This window comes from Panthera pardus, unplaced genomic scaffold (assembly GCF_024362965.1).
Source record: "Panthera pardus isolate Hobbes unplaced genomic scaffold, ASM2436296v1 HiC_scaffold_21, whole genome shotgun sequence".
Classification (NCBI taxonomy): domain Eukaryota; kingdom Metazoa; phylum Chordata; class Mammalia; order Carnivora; family Felidae; genus Panthera; species Panthera pardus.
In genome coordinates, this window is record NW_026526777.1 from 3,845,308 (window position 1) to 3,863,229 (window position 17,922).

The window sequence follows — 17,922 nt, forward strand, 5'->3', positions numbered from 1 at the left end:
CCTGCTTTTGGGACCCCTTTACATTTCACTGACTCTGCCTTCCTGCAAGTCAGATGGTGTGTAATCGCCATACAAGGATGCTGCCTGGTTCCATCCAGTTGACCTCTCAGGGTTACAATTCTCCAAATTGTACCCGCAGTCCTATACAGATCACAACATTGCAGACAACCTTTTTAGTAAGCCCTCCTCTCTTCTAGAATCTTCCTGATCTGCCAGGATTTGATGATTCATTGCAGCAAGGATACGAACCTGTTAGTCACTTAGGTTTATTTGGAAATAATTTCCCTAAGATCTCCTCCCTCCCATCGAGTGCCATGTAAGCAGGAAAACAGGAAGTTGTGGGCAGGTGACTCACTTCTCCTCTTTGATAGTTGAGCCTCACTGAAGGGGCTTCAGGGTCCACTGACCAACAGTAAAGTCTGCTAGGATAAGAAAGTTCTAAGTTGAAACTCCTTTCAGACATTCTTACAAAATAAAATAAAATAAAATAAAACAAAATAAAATAAAAAAGTGATAATTTAGCTCTTTTCATGGTCACTGAAATGTTTAAGAGAAAGCTTCTCTGACTCACATTCTCTCACTAAGAAAAGACAAAGCTAAAGGCATGGATGGGAGGAGCCTCAGGAAAAGTTTCCCAACACTGGGCGGGCTCCAGGCTTTAGCTCTTCTGTGACGTTTACCAATGGCAATTTCCCAAGTTATCTTGGAAGGATTCCATTTTTTTAGAGCATTTGCAGTTCAGTTTGTGAGAGCTTTGCTGTGATATCTTCCTACTCAAACCAAACCTACATCGATCGCTGTATTTCGGAAGAAAATCTCAATAGCTGGACGACTGTGGCGAGTCGTCAGTGAGGTGAGTCTGGCCAGGACTTCTGTGGGGGATATCTGGGCAGCTCGATGATACCACAAGGTACGGGGGAAGGGTGAGTGTCTGAGCCTTGTGTGTAGCGCGCAGGGGAGGGGGGTTGCCATCAGCTGTGTTCTGAAGACTGAAAACCACAGTGGCTCCTTCTAAGCCTTCTCTGCCAGGGGAAGATGCCAGACATCTTTCGTTCCATCTGACTGAGGCCTGAAGGAAGGGAAATGCATGTTGACTGTTGTAGATTCTAAAATTCATGCTGCGGGTGTTTCTAACAGGAGTAACTATTCAGAAGACGGCCTTGGCTTTCTTGCCTGGAAGTTTCGCGGCTGCGGTGGGGGCCTGGGTAGAGGAGACAGGACACAGGACAGGGTGGGGAAAAAGTAGTATGCGATGATACTCAATAGAAAACATGTCTGGATATGTTTCACAAAACCTGGGAACAAACACACACACACACACACACACACACACACACGGAATAGAGCATCAATCGGGTTCACAAGGGCACTCACAGGGATACAAGGCACCTTAGCACTTTCCTACCTGTCCTAGTCCCCTGCCACTTCTAGGGGCGGGGCTGCATCTGGGTCCCCCAGGACCCCCTCCGAGCCTCCCTCCAAGGCTCAGGCAAATGGGGTAGTGCAGTTTGTAGAAAAGAGGTGGTTGGAGACAAATCTGGAGGCACACTTTGGAATGCTTGTCCTTCTGTAGAGCCCGGTACTCAAACATGTCGTGTGCTTTTGAGAGAAATGTTATGTTTCAAATATTGGTTTCAGAAATTTCTAAATATTACATCAAGCTTTTACTTAAGCTGAACAGTGATGGTCAACTTTTCTAAGTGTTTTTTTTTTTTTCCTTGCTTTTTTCAGTAGCTGACACAGGGGAGCACCAACGTATAATCATGATTTTGTCCATTTTTCCCTGTGGTTCTCTCAGCTGTTAACACATATACGAATATACAGTGAGAGAGAGGGGAATGTGTTCGTGTCATAACACTATTCATAATAATGAGGATAATATAAACTAATAATAAATAATATATACCTATAACTATTAGGCAAATATGTAATTAAACTGTTGCATCTGTCTGGAATTGAAAACTTTTATCATTGGGCAGCAAAACTCAGTTCAGATTAGTCTTTGACTTAAGGACCACCTAAAGCTACTTGAAAAGAGGTTAGAGTGGAAGAGAGCCAAAGCATAAGAGACTCTTAAAAACTGAGAACAAACTGAGGGTTGATGGGGGGTGGGAGGGAGGGGAGGGTGGGGGATGGGTATTGAGGAGGGCACCTTTTGGGATGAGCACTGGGTGTTGTATGGAAACCAATTTGACAATAAACTTCATATATTGAAAAATAAATTTAAAAAAATAAAAAAAATAATAAAGCTACTTGAACATTGAAATCTTGTCTTTTAATGGGTTTATCACTTTATGTCCATTCTGTGAAATACTCCATTTTGATTAATTCAGAGCACTTTTCTGGAGTGCTTATTCTATGTTGTCTTGCTGTCTTCTCCACCAACAGGTTTTTTTTTTTTTTTGTTTGTTTGTTTTAGTGTTTATTTGCCTTTGAGAGAGAGGGAGGGAGAGAGAGAGAGAGAAAAAGAGAGCGAGCATGAGTGGGGGAGGGGCAGAGAGAGAGGGAGACACAGAATCGGAAGCAGGCTCCAGGCTCTGAGCTGTCAGCACAGAGCCCGTCACGGGGCTCGAACTCACGGACTGCGAGATCATGGGATCATGACCTGAGCCCAAGTCGGATGCTCAGCGGACTGAGCCCCCCAGGCGCCCCTCAACAATAGTTTTAAGTTAATGTCTCTGACTCCTCTTTCCGGGCAAGCAGCTCAGTGAACAGATACCATCTCTCCTTCCTCTATTCACCCCACTGTGTTGATCTACTTTCTGTTTTCTTTCTCTTCCGTTGGGGCTTTATTGATTTTTACAACTTTGAAAGACTCAACCGAGGTCTTGTCCTCACTTCCTTTTTAGTCTGCAGCGTGTTTTTATGTTAACCTCCTTTAATGTCTTGGGGAATATCATCTCCAAAAGAGTGCTTAATAGGTATCTTTGTGTTGCTAAATCTTCTGACTGTTCATCATGTTGGTCAATATCAGAGATTCACCTATAGGACATCACATTTAAATGCCATTTTCAGTTTGCTACAAAATTCTTGTCTCAAAATTAGTTTTTCCCTTCAATACCTGTTCACAACCTCGCTCTGGGGCCTTTGGGTTCACATATGTTGTGGAATTCAGAATTTGAGTGACCTAGGAAAGGTTACCAAATGCACACACTATCTATCATGTACTATACTGACGATCTAGGAAGATCTGAGTCCTGTCTCTCAGCTCACATGCAGTCATGTTTATGTAGCAAGACGTATGTGTCCTCACACTAATGTGGATTTTTAAAAAATATATACGTAGGCTCCTGAGACCTCACATCAGATATTTTCCTAATAAGTTTTGTCACCTAACTAACACGCATGCGCGCGCGCACGCGCGCGCGCGCACACACACACACACACACACACACACACACACACATCTTTTGGATTCCCTTTTTGGGGGGATTTCCAAACCGCAGATATGGAATTTGGGTAGAATGCTGTACAAACGTACTACAGTGCAGTTTTGCTGTTGAGAATCTGGTTCTGCAACTTTGTTAAGTGATCTGTACTTTTTCTCTGGGAATCAAACTTTCCTGGCTGTTTTAGGTATTTTCCGGGGTCTCAACATTACGTCCTGCCTGACACGGGTTTTTCCTTTACTCTCCTTTTTGGCATTCTTTTGGCCACTCTGAAGATGTTCATGTTACTTTCATTCCAAGAAGTTTATCTCATTATTTCCTCAAATGTTTTCTCCTTTTCATGTTACATGTCAATTTTTTTCTTTTTTACCACTGACAGCATGTGCACATTGGCAGTCTGAGCTGTGCCCAGACATGCCTGACATTCATTTTCTATTTGCTCGTTCTGAATCTGCTCTGTCAAAGAAATATTTGAATCTGTCCCTCATTAGCTCAGGGCAATGCTCTTATCACCCACAGTTCTGTGCATGTCTTGGGCTCAGGATCGTGCTTGAATTCGGAAAGGCTCTTCTGTTCAACTGAGGGTGTTTGGACTCTCATCCCAGTCTGCTGCCTTACACTTTTACTACCTAAGCTCTCAGTTCATTAGCCTTTCCTCTCTGTTAGGCGACTCCTTTCGAGCCTGGCCCCAGCTCCAATGATCTTTGAGGGTTGTTGTGGCCCCAGTGTCATAAGCGAAGTGTCACTCACGAGTAAATGACCTGGTATTCCATGCTCAAACTTCTACCTTTGTTCTCCTATTTCTGTCCAACAGAGAACCCAGCTATGCAAGCCCCAAATCAGGTGGCTCCTAGAAGGCCTACCCTTCAAAAGGACCCCATAACAGTGGTGGTACTGACGGCAACAGATCCAATTGAGTATGAATTCCCAGGGCAGAGGAAAAAAAAAGTGTTCCTTGCTACGGTGGCTACTTCCAATCAAGTTTTCCAAGTGAAGGTTTTAAACATCAAGCTGAAAAAGGAATTCAAACAAAAGAATGTCATTACCATGTCAGCATACATTCGATACAAAAATGTCCTGGAGATAAACGAAAGGTCGGTTGTGCAGAAAGCTCCTGATGGCCAGACGATTGCGGTCCCAAACGACATCTGGATAAGAGCAAAAACCCCTCCCAAGATCGGAGATCTTTGTCAGGAAGATCCGGATAATCTTCCAACAATCGTGTCTGGATTGTTTCTCCTGCAGAAGGTAACCCCTTCACATTCGTTTTCATGTTCTCCATCCACACCTGAAATTAACTGTTTTCGATCGCCAGGTTCCGTGTGCGCTGACTGACACTGGGTGAGCCCAGTTCTCAGGCCTGTCTCTTGACCACGCGTAGGTGGTCAAGAGAGCCACGTGACAGGAAATGGGACTAGTGACCTGGTAGTCTTGTCCTCAAGATACCTTCATGCGAGTTCTTTGAAAAAGCGTCACCAGAAATCTTGTCGTGTCCCCGGTCAGGATTATTTTCAGCCTCTGTTATCAGGGCATGAATCAGTATGCATGTGCTTATCTCTGAGCTCCTCCAAAACTGTATAAATCTATCTTTCTCTTTTTTTAAATCTTTGAATAATCCATCAGCCTCCCAAAGATTCATTCTGGTTGGGACACATAATCAGAGTAACAAATATATCGGCTCATGTCCTCCTGAATATGAATACCTTTACCACGTAGGCAAACGACAGACATGGGCAAGGCTGTCTCCTCTAGCTTATTTATTTAACACGTTATTTAAACAGTCTATTGAAGACTAAGGTTTGACATCGCAAGATATGTTGAAAACACGGCAGTCCAACTCCATTATATCCCCCAAAAGGGGGTGCGTGTGTCAGAGAAGTTCACTTGTACGGCACGTCCAAATTCAGGTTAATAGTATGATGTGTTCAGGTCTCCCCAGAATTCACAAACTTTCATGAACTTACCTGGCATCTTGTAGGATTGACTGCTTCATAATCTTACACATCTCTCTTCTGGGAGAGCCCCTTAAGTTACCTACATTACCCTCCAACTCCGTCTTTAAGAGAAATGCATTTCTAGAATGGATGAGTTACAACTTAAGGAAGTGAGACTCTGTCGTTTGTGAACTGCAAGATCCAGGTCAGTGGAGATAAGACTTGGAGAAGAGTGAGTTAATGGAGAAGGTTGGAAAAGGAAGTAGGGAGTTACTGGAACCTTACTTGTTCTGTTGGTTCTGTATAATCTACTGAATCAAAAGTTGCAGTCATGTCCATTCCATTCTGCAGAACAACAGGAGGTAAAGGAGTCCGTGAAAGCCTCGGGTTCCTCTGATTCCAGTGTTTGAAGGAATCAAAGCTTCCCTGGTGGTGAAGCAGTAGGAAATAGGAAGAAAATTCATTGTTCTAGGACTGCCAGATAGAAAATATCTAGAACAAGGAAGGGGAAACTATCAAAGCAAGATCGTAAGCCGAAAGTTCTTGGAGAAGACCTTGCCGAAGCTGTATGTGTATCTGTTCCTCTAATTGCTTTTTTATGTCTTGTATTCACTGTGTCCCCGGGGTCTTCCTTCAAATATCAACGTGATGATGTCTTCAGAAACAGGATGTTGGGGGCAGCTGGGTGGCTCAGTCGGTTAAGCGTCCGACTTCGGCTCAGGTCACCACCTCACGGTTCGTGAGATCGAGCCCCGCGTCAGGCGCTGTGCTGACGGCTCAGAGCCCGGAGCCTGCTTCGGATTCTGTGTCTCCCTCTCTCTCTGATCCTCCCTTGCTCGTGCTCTGTCTCTGTCTCTGTCTCTCTCTCAAAAATAAATAATAAAACATTGAACAAAGCCGAAAGAGAAACGGGATGTTCAATTTCTGTTACAGAAAAAAGATAACAGGAAGACAACAGTCTATGTAATACAAGACGATACAGGAACCATGGAGGTCGTGGGGAGTGAAATATGCTACGGCATCAAGTGTGCGGAAGGAGACACAGTCCGACTCTTCTGCTTTTATCTGAAAAAAATTAAGGAGAAGCTAAAACTGACAAGTGGAAAGTACAGCTTCATGGAGGTGAGACCTTGGTAGAACAACATTCGTTTGCCCGGGAGGCAAATCGTTTGGCCTGGGTTTTGAGAGCACCTGACTCCTGTCTTCTTACACACGGGGTGCAGGCGGTGGGAGGAGAACAGAACCATACCTGGCATTCATGTCTAAGTGGAGGAGTTTCAAGAGGCTCTGAGGAAATGACATTCACACAGATCTCAAAAGGATACGATACTTACGTGAAACAAGCAAACACTGGGAGAAATTAGGAAGGCGGGAAAGAAAGGAATTTCTCCCGGTGGCTGAGAGCAAGGCTTTGAATAGGACAGTCGTGCTTTGAGTCCTGGTTCCAGCACTCACCGCTTGCCTGATGTTGGCAATCTGCCCCGATCGGTCGTCTGAAATGGTCAAAGTCTCTGCCTCACGGGGTGAACGGAAGACCCTGCCTGGCTCAGTGAAAACGTGCATATACGTTATGTCACTGCCTGGCAGAAAAGGGAAATCAAACTGTAGTCGGCAGTATTTTTCTTAGCAAAGAGGACGCTGGAAAGCGCTCTAGGCAGAGGAAGTGATTCAGGCATTTCCTCAAGAGTGTGAGAGACAACATGACTTCTGTACAAGCGAAAAACACAGCAGGTGTCAACACAGTGGGAAGAGGAGGCCAGAAAGGTACACGGAGGAGTCAGCCGAGCAGGTAGTACAGCGTTGTTTCAGAAACCAGTGGAAAAATCCCTGTGAAGATAGGTGTCAACTTGAAAAATTGTTGGGGGACCAGAAGAATGCTTGATCTCTTTGAGATTTTAGCAAAACATATTGCAGTGACTACCTGGACGGATGCGTTAGGGAGAGAGGCGAGGTTCAGGGTCAAGGATACCGGAGCAGAAGCGGCAATATTTGTCAGTTAGAGATCTTTCTTAAAGTCATGGGTGTAACGATGCTGCTTGTGAGAAATCTCAAGGTGATAACATGTATATTGATATAATAAGAAAACTTTTTTTAAAAATTTTTTTAATATTTATTCTTGAGAGAGAGAGACAGAGCATGAGCGGGGGAGAGGCAGAGAGAGAGAGAGAGAGGACACAGAATCCAAAGCAGGCTCAAGGCTCTGAGCTATCAGCACAGAACCTGATGGGGGGCTCAGACCCACGAACTGTGAGATCGTGACCTGAGCCGAAGTTGGACGCTTAACCGACTGAGCCACCCAGGCGGCCCAATAAGAAAACTCTGAGTGCTCCTTGTGTGCTGGGAACTGAAACAGGGATGCAGACACCGTCATTATTCCCATTTCATTGATAGACATACTGATGATCATCATCAGAGAAAGGTAGGCCCTTGCCCTAATTAGCACTGCCTGTCTGTGGTGGACCCGCCATTCCTACACTGGCCCCAGTGCTTGGGTTCCAGTGTCAGATTCGCGGGCGCGCTCACTGAAAAGCCCAGACGCATAAGGGTGAAGCGTTGAGAAGAACTGATTCTTGGGGGTGAAATACTTCACACCTGAGAAGGAAAACAAGTGAGCACAGGGGTCAAGGGGAAAACAGAAAGTGTGTCTAATGAGCGTCACAGAGAAGTGTAAGGAGAAAGAGGGTCAACGGAGCTCACACCAGACACTAATGACCCATGGAGCCCCAAGATCTTGAATCACTAACTGTATCTTAGAGACAAAGGTACCACACTCTGGTGCAGTGCACATCCTGACCCATATGACACCACACTCTTTCCCATGCACATAGGAACATACACACATACTCACAAAGTCCACGTAGGAATTGTGGATGCGCTCATCAACATTCCTCTCCTCTAGAGCAACTGCACAGAGAAACATACTTACCCGCGGAAGCTTCCCGTCACTTCTGTGCTCCCTGAGGACTCGGCACTCAGCACTGCGGGCACCAGCTCCACCCTTTCTTTCCTGGTTCCTCCGCCCCACCCCGGTGGACACTTAGGCGGGGCACCAGGAAAGATTCGGGCGCCAGGGCATGAGGAGGGAGAAGATGGGCTGGGGGAGATGGGAAACAGAGAATGAGCAGCCTCTGAGACAGGACAGGGGATGCTAGGGAGCAGGAGACAATGGCCGCAGGGGGCTGGGGGTTGGCCACACAGGAGACCCTCTGGTAGACCCTTAGGGTCTCATCGTGTCTTTCTTATCTCTCCTTGAAGGTCGTCAAGAGGAAGGGACGCAAACAGCAACCATGCAGTGTAACTTTCAAGCTGGACATTGCAGTGAAGAACTCTCCTCTGAATCCATTGAGTGGCGTTAATTATGTTGTCAAAGTGGAGAATATCAGTGAAGAATAGTCTCGGTGGAAAGTGGTCCAGCACATTAAGAGCTCCTTCTATCCGCGTGATAGATTTCATTACTTCCTTCAAAAAAGCATTAGATTAACATGTTTTTATGCACTTACCAAACAGATTAGATTTCGCGTCTAACACATTTGTAGGGCAAAAAATAAATAAATAAATAAATAAAATTGGCTTTTTCAAAAGGCATCTTCTGCCAAAGTGCCCGATGTGGTCTCTTTCATCCAGGAGTGAGCTGCATGGGGGCGGTTGACTTGTGCACTGTGAGCCACACAGGATGGGGTACACCGGACCTCACCAATACGGGGGGCTACATTCTGTGACTTCCAGAGGGCCAGGCCCTAACTGGAGTCAGTCTCAGGTTATGTATGTTAGTCCTACAACAATATAAAACTCAGTGAGTCCCCTGCCCTGGGAAAAGGTTTATTCGGTCCACAAAAATAAACCTTTTCTGCAATGAACCCCCCCCCCACACCAAAGGGGAGCATTTGTTTCATTGGTGTCTCTGGAGGAAGCACAATTGGGAGTTTATGCAAAGGTACAAATACTCTCAGGAAGGATCCCTACCCTTAGTGCTATGAAATATTTAGTCCCATCCTCTGATTTACTGGTACATCACATGATTTATTCTTCAACTGCATGTTCCTATTGTCATATCTCAAATGTGCGGATTCCTGAACCGTGTTACCCATGGAGGGACATGTCAAGAGCACAGAGTCATGAATAGTGAATGAAATCTACTCCAAATGACGGGAGATAACACTTAACGAGATGAAATCTCTAAAGTTAGTATTTGAAGCATACCGGGTGACTTCCCTTTCTGGAGAGAGCAGAGTAGCCTCCCCCCATAGGCCATGTTATGACGCAATCAGGACATGACAGTTTCAGGCTTTGAACAATAGGCAGCACAAGGGTAGGATCCCTGCCAGAAAGCAGACTCTGCAGGCAGGTTCCACAGTCGCCCGGGTCTCCCCTGGGAGGGTTTCCCGACGGCGCCTAGGGAGCAGGTGTCCGTGCAAAACCCGGCAGTCGCACTGCCCAGGACGGTAAACATCAGTTTTCACGGCATCTCAATAACGGGAATGTAGAGAGAAGAGAACGATCCGGTTGGGGGGGAGGGGGGTGGCATTCACTGGCTGAGTCCTGGCTTGCACTTGGGGGTGAGACCAGTGAGGCCTCCAGCTGCCGGGGGTCGAGCGCAGGGCAGAAGTGCGAGAGAGCGCAGGGAGCTGGCAAGGTGGAGGCTGCTGAAATAGAGACGCATCTTCCCGACCTGGACAACACCCTGACGAAGCAGGGAGGCTGCACGTTAGGAGTCAATATGGGACAACGAGTGGACTGAGGACAGCTCTAGACGCATCCTAACAAGGCCCAAACCAAGCCTCATGCGGATTCAGAGTGCGAGGCGGGGGTGCGAGGATGGGGAAGGGAAGCCGGAATCAACTGTGCTAAGAAACCTGAAACCCTCAGTGGCCTCTAATCCTTCACTTACCTGGGGAGAGAGCAGACATCTTGTATTCTCCTAAAACTGAGGCCTGAACGCAGCATTTGACTGTTGCAGCTTCTAAAATTCACTCGGGGGGCGTTTACAACAGGAGTATAGTTAGACAAGGGCTTTGGCTTTCTTGCCTGGAAGCTTGGTGGCTGTGGTGGGGGCCTGGGTAGGAGACAGGACAGTGGGAGGAAAAAAGCATTATGCAATGATAATAAAAAGATAAAAACAACAGGCATCTGGACATAGAACCGTATTCTATGGTATTAGCCCCACCTCGCGAAACATGAGGACACACACACAGGGAGTAGAACATTTCTCAGGGTCACAAGGGCACTCCAAGGGTACAGGGCACCTTAGCACATTCCTAAGTGTCCTAGCTCTGTGCCGTCATGGGGACACGACTGCATCCCAGGCTTTCCTGGTCCCCCTCCCCGCCTTCATCAAAGGCTCAGGCAAATTTGGTGATGAACGTTTCTAGGAAGGAAGGGCTGGAGTCTAATCGGTTACCTACCTTGTGAAATGCTTTAGTCTTTCTACAGAGTCTGGAATACAAGCACATGGCATGCACTCCAGAGGAATGTAAAGATTTCAACGTAGGTTTGAGAATTTCCTAAGTATTAGAAAATTTTTTATCTAACCTCACGTCTGGTGGTCGAGTAAAAAAACATTTCGGGGGCGCCTGGGTGGCTCAGTCGGTGGAGGGTCCGACTTCGGCTCGGGTCATGATCTCGCAGTCCGTGAGTTCGAGCCCCGTGTCGGGCTCTGTGCCGACAGCTCGGAGCCTGAAGCCTGCTTCGGATTCTGTGTCTCCCTCTCTCTCTCTGCCCCTCCCCCACTTGCACTCTGTCTCCTTCCGTCTCAAAAAGAAATAAACATTAAAAAAATGAAAATAAAAACAGAATCTTAACTCTGCCGTTTTCTCAGCAATAATAGCACGTTTTCAGATGCACCCACTGTCTCCTCCGCTCTCACCTCCCCCCCCCCCATTATCGAATACTTCACTCCGAGGTGTCAAAGGACCACATGATTGAAACTTCATTGTTCTGAGATGGGTCCTGCTCTACTTGAGATTAAAAGTGGCCTTAGCTACTGGGGCAGACAGAATTCTCAAGGGTATTATTTAGTTGACAGTCCTCCCAGGTTATAAAGAAAAAGTCTCAGAACAGAAACTTCCACACTTACGGACATTCATTAACTATATATTGCCCATTAACCAAATGCTCAAATTAGTTCCGTCCTCTGATCTTCAGTTATCAGGAAATAATAGCTCCCCAATCTTTGGTGCGATCTTATCATCCCCTTGTTGGAGGAATTTGCTAGGAGCCAAAATTTCAGAGAAAAGATTCTGGGGTCCTTGCAGTCTGCATCCAACAGATAGAATCCTTTAGCTGTGTCAACTATATTCAACACAATTCAAGGGCATTGCCATTACACTGATTTTTATACCATGTGTGAGCAATCTCATATTGTATCAATTACCTTCAATATCACTAATGAAAGCCTTTCTCTAACATTCGTATTTTGAGGTTCATTTGCCACTGAGTTACCATCTGGCGTTCAGTAATCTAATTCATATAATGCCACCTATTGACAGACAGGTAGGAGGTGGCTACTGGAAATCCCTGTGGGCGGAATGATTAAAATATCTGTGAACCACGTCCAGCACCTCTTCCTCTTTAGACTTGCAGAAACCGAGCTAAGGAAAATCAATAAAGGAAAACAACCAGATCATCGGACTGTGAATTGTTTTCGGAACAACTTGCAGCCCTTGTAACAATTCCAACTCTGGGCTGGAAGCGTTGTATGCCCACCAAATGCTCATGTTTTAGAGGTCATCGAGGCTGGGTTTTAAGGGCTCTCTCACTAAGTTTGTGGTCTTGAGGAAGACTTAAACCCTATGAGCTTCAGTAATCTCATATGTGAGATGGCAGTGACAATAGAGTGCTCACGGGGAGGTGGCTGGTGGCTGGGGGACCGTGTCAGTGCAAGGAGAAAGGTAAAATCAGCTGCATCTCAAGTGTCCTCTATTCACCTCTTTCTTCTTCTAGGTCATCAAGCCCAGGAAGAGCAAGAAACAACCACTCAATCCTTACTTGTACATGGAAACCACACTAGGGTGTCCTTTAAAAACCTGGATGCCATTAACAATGATGTTTATGGAGATAAAATATAAGTACAACAAAAGTATATATGGAGATAGATAGACAGAGACAGATATACACATATTATTAAAAGTATCTATCTATCTATATATTACATATATAATATATAGTATATAATATTATTGAATTTTAGAGATATATATACCGGCTATCAATTCTAAGAGAGAGAGTATTAATAGGTACTTTTTATTTTTTTAAATACTTTTATGTGCCATTTTAATGCCAGATTTTGCACGTATATATAAGTTTTTATAATTTGGAAAAAATAATAGACATTTTGTTCCAAAGGAGTGCTATAACAGGAGTCTAATTTATTGGTGTGATGCTTAAAAGTAAATCGTGTGTAACTTGCAGATCAGGTTGGAGCACACAGGCCCCAAGCAATATTCGCATTTATGCTTTGGGTGCGACCTCGACAAAGGAAGGCTGGGGTCAAGAACAGGCGTGTTGAACGGGCTGTGCCCTGCTCAGAGACACCCTGCTGAGGGCGCACGTCAGCACAGAAATTCTCTGCGCTGCAGTTGCTAAGCCCTGTTTTCCTAGGAAAGGCTTGCTGTCGCTCGGAAGGATGGGAGTCGATTCCGAACTGGTGCCCCTGAGCGGGCATAACGCCTAATTGTTCCGCCAAATAAGTCACCTCCGGGCAATCTGCAGGAAGACACGTACGTGTTGCCTGTGGTTCTAGCCCCGTGTGATGCGGCTTGCCTGGCTGCGTTCCTTTACTCAAGGCCCAACAGCTTGGTGGCTCTCCAGCCATGTGTCCTGGCTCTCATGCTGCCCCTGCGTGGATTCCAGCGGGAAGTTGCCTCGGGCAGAGACCCCCTCGCTTCAGGCAAGCGCTGAAGAACCATTCACGTACTGTGGAGTTCAGTGGCAGGAAGGACGTATCCAAAACCGGACGTTTACAATCGATTTCTTGACCACATACTCGCTTCCTGGTGCTTTGCAATTATTTTGTGTCACTTAATCTCCAGCCTAGCTCTAGATGGTTGAGAGTTTTCGCCTTTTCACTCTCCTAACGTGAGAAAAACAGGGAAGAGAAAGGTGAAATCACTTCCCTAATGATACTCGGGTGGTCAGTCGCTGTCCCTGATGGAGAATCAGGCCGTGGTCCCGGTTGGGGTAGGTGTGTTAGGGGGAGGGGAGCGAGGATCAGGCGGAACTTGAGAAGAATGGAATGAGGGGTCTCCCTCCGCGAAGGTCCAAGGCTGTTCATGTGCAACTGATCTAGGAAACGAGGCATTACAGGTCTGCCTTTATGGTTTGGGGCCCAGGTCCCTGGAAAGATAATGAGTGGTTCTCCCCTGTACGGCTTCCTTTCTGAATGCGTGTCTTTTATTCTGGGAGGCTTAGATGCCAAGAGTAATGTGTATACTTAAAAAAATCCTGCACAATGCCAACCTAATAGCATTCATATCATTTGGGGCATTTGGGGAAAATCAGAGTTGGAAGGAAGTTAGAAGTTCTAGAATCCCATTTTTCCCTCCGCCATGTGAAAACTGAAGTTTTCACTGAAGAGAGATTGAGGGAAGTCATCAAGATCATAACGTCCCTCAGCTAGTTGGAGAACGGATGTCATGCACAGAAGATGTTGCCAATCTACCTGCCTCATTAAAGTGTAATTTCTCCGAAACTTGGATTTGGTTTCAACTCCCTGTTTTGTCACCAGAACCGAAAAGAGTTCCCATTAACTATTAGCAGCTCAGTGGATATTTACTGAAAAGAGAGGTGGATGGATGGGTGGGTGATGGGCTCGCTGCTCACCAAGGCCGCCATAATAGGCACCTTGGGTGCCCCAGGTCGATGGCCAACTTATGTTGCATCATGAAAAGCCAAAATCCAGTCATGATTTTTTAAATACCATGTATCAAGATTGTCATGTTCAACTATTTGAGATACTCTCAGGCAGAAGGGGTGAAAGGTTATTAGGGTTTTTTTCTGATAGAAATGAGTAGTTCTGGGCTGCAAATAACAAGGCAATCTTTGACTTTAAACTTTGAATTTACTCGAAAGAAGAAGGATTTAATTATTAGAGCTGTTTCAGAGTAGAGCGAACTGTTTCAGAGTAGAACTGTTTCAGAGTAGAACCCACAGGTGGTGGGTTCCCTGTCACTACCTTTCAAAGAGTACAAAGTGGTCAGGGCTCGGTCACAGGCCATTCAGAGAGATCTCTGCTCTAGGAAGAAGGGAAACTAACCCTCCAAAGGTAAGTCAGTTCCGCGAAACAGGTGTCTCAGAGAGGTATGCAGATCAAGTCTCCCTTCCATGTGGACAGTGTGGGAGAGACAACAGACTCAAGAGAGACCGAGGGAATCCTCCTCCTGGTCTCCCTCAGCACGGCAGCCCTTTTCCTCTCACACATGTGGTACCAAGGAAGCATTTGGGGTCCCAAGGATCTCATTTTCCTTAACATTCGGGTGCGTGCTTGTATTCGCCATTTCATCTATCATTTTCAACCTTCTCCTTTCATCTTCCACGGCTTTCACAGACACCGATTGTATCTCCTCTGAACTTCCAGGCTTCGGTGACCTTCATCTCTCTTTCTGTACAAGCCTGTTCCATCTGCTGATTATTGACTCTCCCTCCATGCAAGCTCCATGCAGCTCTCCTCCACCTTCCATGAGGTGAGGGCGTGAGTAGGACAGCACTCAGCAGTCCGAGTGCAGACGGGCAGTGGCTACGCAGAGAGAACAGTCCACAAAGGTTGAAAGGTGAGACCCACAGGAAACACAACAATCACAGGTTTTCTGCCAGAATAGTTCAGAACAGCACGGAGCACAGAGAAGTGTTCGCACCCAAAGGAGGCCTAAGAATGACCCGGGAAGGAATTTTAGAGCCATAAAGAAAACTTAATTGACTTCCCATACACGGCTGTTAGTAACTTTAAGCACTTATGTGTAATTACTGCCACCCTGAGACCATCTCTAAGAGATACGACTTCAGATCAAAAATACAGTGCAAGACACAGCGGTCCCTTCTCTAAAGTCCCTTAGATACTGCATAGCAGACTATGTGCCTAGCACTATGTGCTTACACCATCACTTATATGGTTTTATTTAGGCTTCATAGAAATCATCAGAGAGAAGCCATGTTATTCACGCTACACACACACACACACACACACACACACACACACACATGCACACATGCACACACACACATGCACACACACAGAGTACTATATAAAAGCGGTCACAGTTTTTGCTGTAATTTAGAATTGAACTGAGCATCATAAATCTGTTACATTTGTCATTGGCTGGGAAAAGAGAGAGACCATGCTAGAAGTATTTCTTCCACACACTTTCCACCATCTTGCATGTCAATAATTTTTGTTTGTTTCTTTCTTTTCCTTCTGACACTCATGAGGTGATATCGTAAACATTTTAAGAATACAGAAACATGCATTTGGGGTCATGAGAGCTGCTTCTATTAGGCAAAAGATTTTTAAGCCCTAACCTGAAGCTAAAAGAGAACAAGATTCTGAAGTCAGACCTCTCTATCACTTGTAAATTATTTTCCTCTCCTCAAACTCCCAACCTATTCTGTCCTTATCGCTGAAGTAATGTGAGCGAATTATAGTTTTAGTGATTTGTCATAAGAATCCCCCCAAATTGGATATCTATGGTTGGATGAAATTTCAGGATTAGTCACAGTAAAGAATGTCACCTCTAATTTTAGAATGAAATAACATCAGGAAATGTCTTGAGAGCAAGTCCAAAAATAAAAGAGAGTAAAGGAATTCTCGGTCTGGCAAGCATCATCAGAGAAGCCTTTGCAGAGGATGGTCTATCTTAGATGAAATGATCAAATAAGGAATGAGAATAGCAGATATAATGGCCGAGAGGTGGGAAAGTGTGGCTTGTGCATTACAGGGAGGGTCAGAGAACCGTAACTTGAGTGAACGGGAAGCTGCACGTATTCACGAACTTTCCCTGTGTCGTGCTATGAAGATGAGACCTCAAAGTACAGAGATCATCCACGGGGCTGCAGATGCCCTTTCTGCCACCAGAATTGTTTGGATTGTGTGGTGTTGTTTGGGGGACAAAAGAAAGAATAAAAGCAGTTAAAACAGAAACACGGATTGTAAATGCCAGGGGAGAAGAGCTAAGTGGGAGAAGCAGTTAAGTTGGAGAGGAAAGAATGAATGCCACCTTGTAATCTCCATGAACTCCTACTTGGTGCTCGTGCCCCAAATTTCCCTCATCCCAATGAGTCTATAGGATTTAATCTCCCTGCAGCCATGTTATATAGCAACATAGTCACATTTTCCTAGATGGATAAGAACACCATGACAGAGAAGAATACAGAAAGATAAAGGGGGGAGGAAAGTGGCACAATATCAAGTATGAAAAAGTAGATAATGGTCACCACTTCTGCGTGTAACTGGGAGTAACAAGCCAGAGGTCAAAGCTTGTATCTGAAATTCAGGGTTTCATACAGGTAGGAGTTGTATAGACAAACATTAGTTTTCCAAAGAGACAAAATATTTGGTGCCGGCTTTGGGAAAATGATATTCCTGTGGTTTTACAGAGAAAGTTCAATGGACACAGGAACTATAGGATCCCAACGATGTGCTAATATTTTAGATGAAGAATTTTGCTACGGGATATTATTAAGGAAATGTAGGCTTACCTTCATATAGACTTTAAAAGCATATGAAACTTGTGCAAAGTGATAGAAGATTTGTAGACATGAACAGTGTAGGGAAGGACGTTGCTTTGGTGGTTAAGAGCAAGGGACTTTGGAGTGAGATAGGCCTGCCTTGAATCTGGCTCCATCAGCGTCGGGAAAGGAGCCAAAGCAGATTTCTCTGTCATAGAGAAAGTCTCTCCTTCACAGGTTGGTTTGAAAGTTAAGTGAGATAATCCATACACCTTACTCACCACCGTCTCGGTAGATCTTGAGAGATCAAAGCACAGCGGTACTGTGTTTAGCAGGATGAAGACATAAGCTATTGATGGGTAGAGGAAATGTCACCCGCAAATGTTCAAAGCACAAGCTGGTGTGGAGGGTTCTGTACAGCAGAAGTTTGACATATGCGAGAGCATAGGGGCAAATTAGGCTGGAGAGGTTTAAAAAAAAAAGGGTGTTTGATAGCAGCCTACTTTATGTCGGAAAGAAAGAAATTTGGATCTTCAGGGTAGAAAGTGGGTAACTACTTGAGAGGTTTGTGTCAAAGAAATTGTTTTGACATTTAAAAAAAAGTGTTGTGGCAAGGAGACGACATTTTTGAAGGCAGGGACATAAATGGTCAGTGGCAGCATGGTGGCGTCTGCTCATCCCACAGGTATAAAGAACTAATTTAAATATTTAGGGATTTTGCACACTGGTGGATAAACATTGGGCGCCACGAAATCAACCTGGGTAGTAGTATTTACACCACGGAAATTGGCAAGTGCTGTTAAAATTAAACACTTGGTCTACCAGCCCAGCTCAGTAGGCAATTTCAGAAATCTAGATAAGAAAAAGAGAAGCGGTGAAATGGTGTATTGTTTTAAAAATATCTTAAAGGTCATCTTGGAGTGTTTGTGGCTAATTAAGGGATA

General features: G+C 45.1%; 1 protein-coding gene across 1 annotated transcript; it reads left to right on the plus strand.

Moving 5' to 3' along the window:
* The first annotated feature begins 713 nt into the window (after positions 1 to 713).
* On the plus strand, positions 714 to 8,762 carry MNDA (myeloid cell nuclear differentiation antigen). The gene is made up of 4 exons (XM_053908893.1): positions 714 to 853; positions 4,204 to 4,637; positions 6,257 to 6,445; positions 8,579 to 8,762. Exons 2-4 carry the CDS (start codon positions 4,215 to 4,217, stop codon positions 8,714 to 8,716), a joined length of 750 nt encoding a protein of 249 aa, XP_053764868.1. The 5' UTR covers positions 714 to 853; positions 4,204 to 4,214; the 3' UTR covers positions 8,717 to 8,762.
* Positions 8,763 to 17,922: the final 9,160 nt, after the last annotated feature.

Coding starts and splice junctions, on each gene's coding strand:
- MNDA (XM_053908893.1), top strand. CDS start 4,215: ATGCAAGCCCCAAATCAGGTGGCTCCTAGAAGGCCTACCCTTCAAAAG. Junction 4,638..6,256: donor GATTGTTTCTCCTGCAGAAG/GTAACCCCTTCA, acceptor TTTCTGTTACAG/AAAAAAGATAACAGGAAGAC. Junction 6,446..8,578: donor GAAAGTACAGCTTCATGGAG/GTGAGACCTTGG, acceptor CTCTCCTTGAAG/GTCGTCAAGAGGAAGGGACG.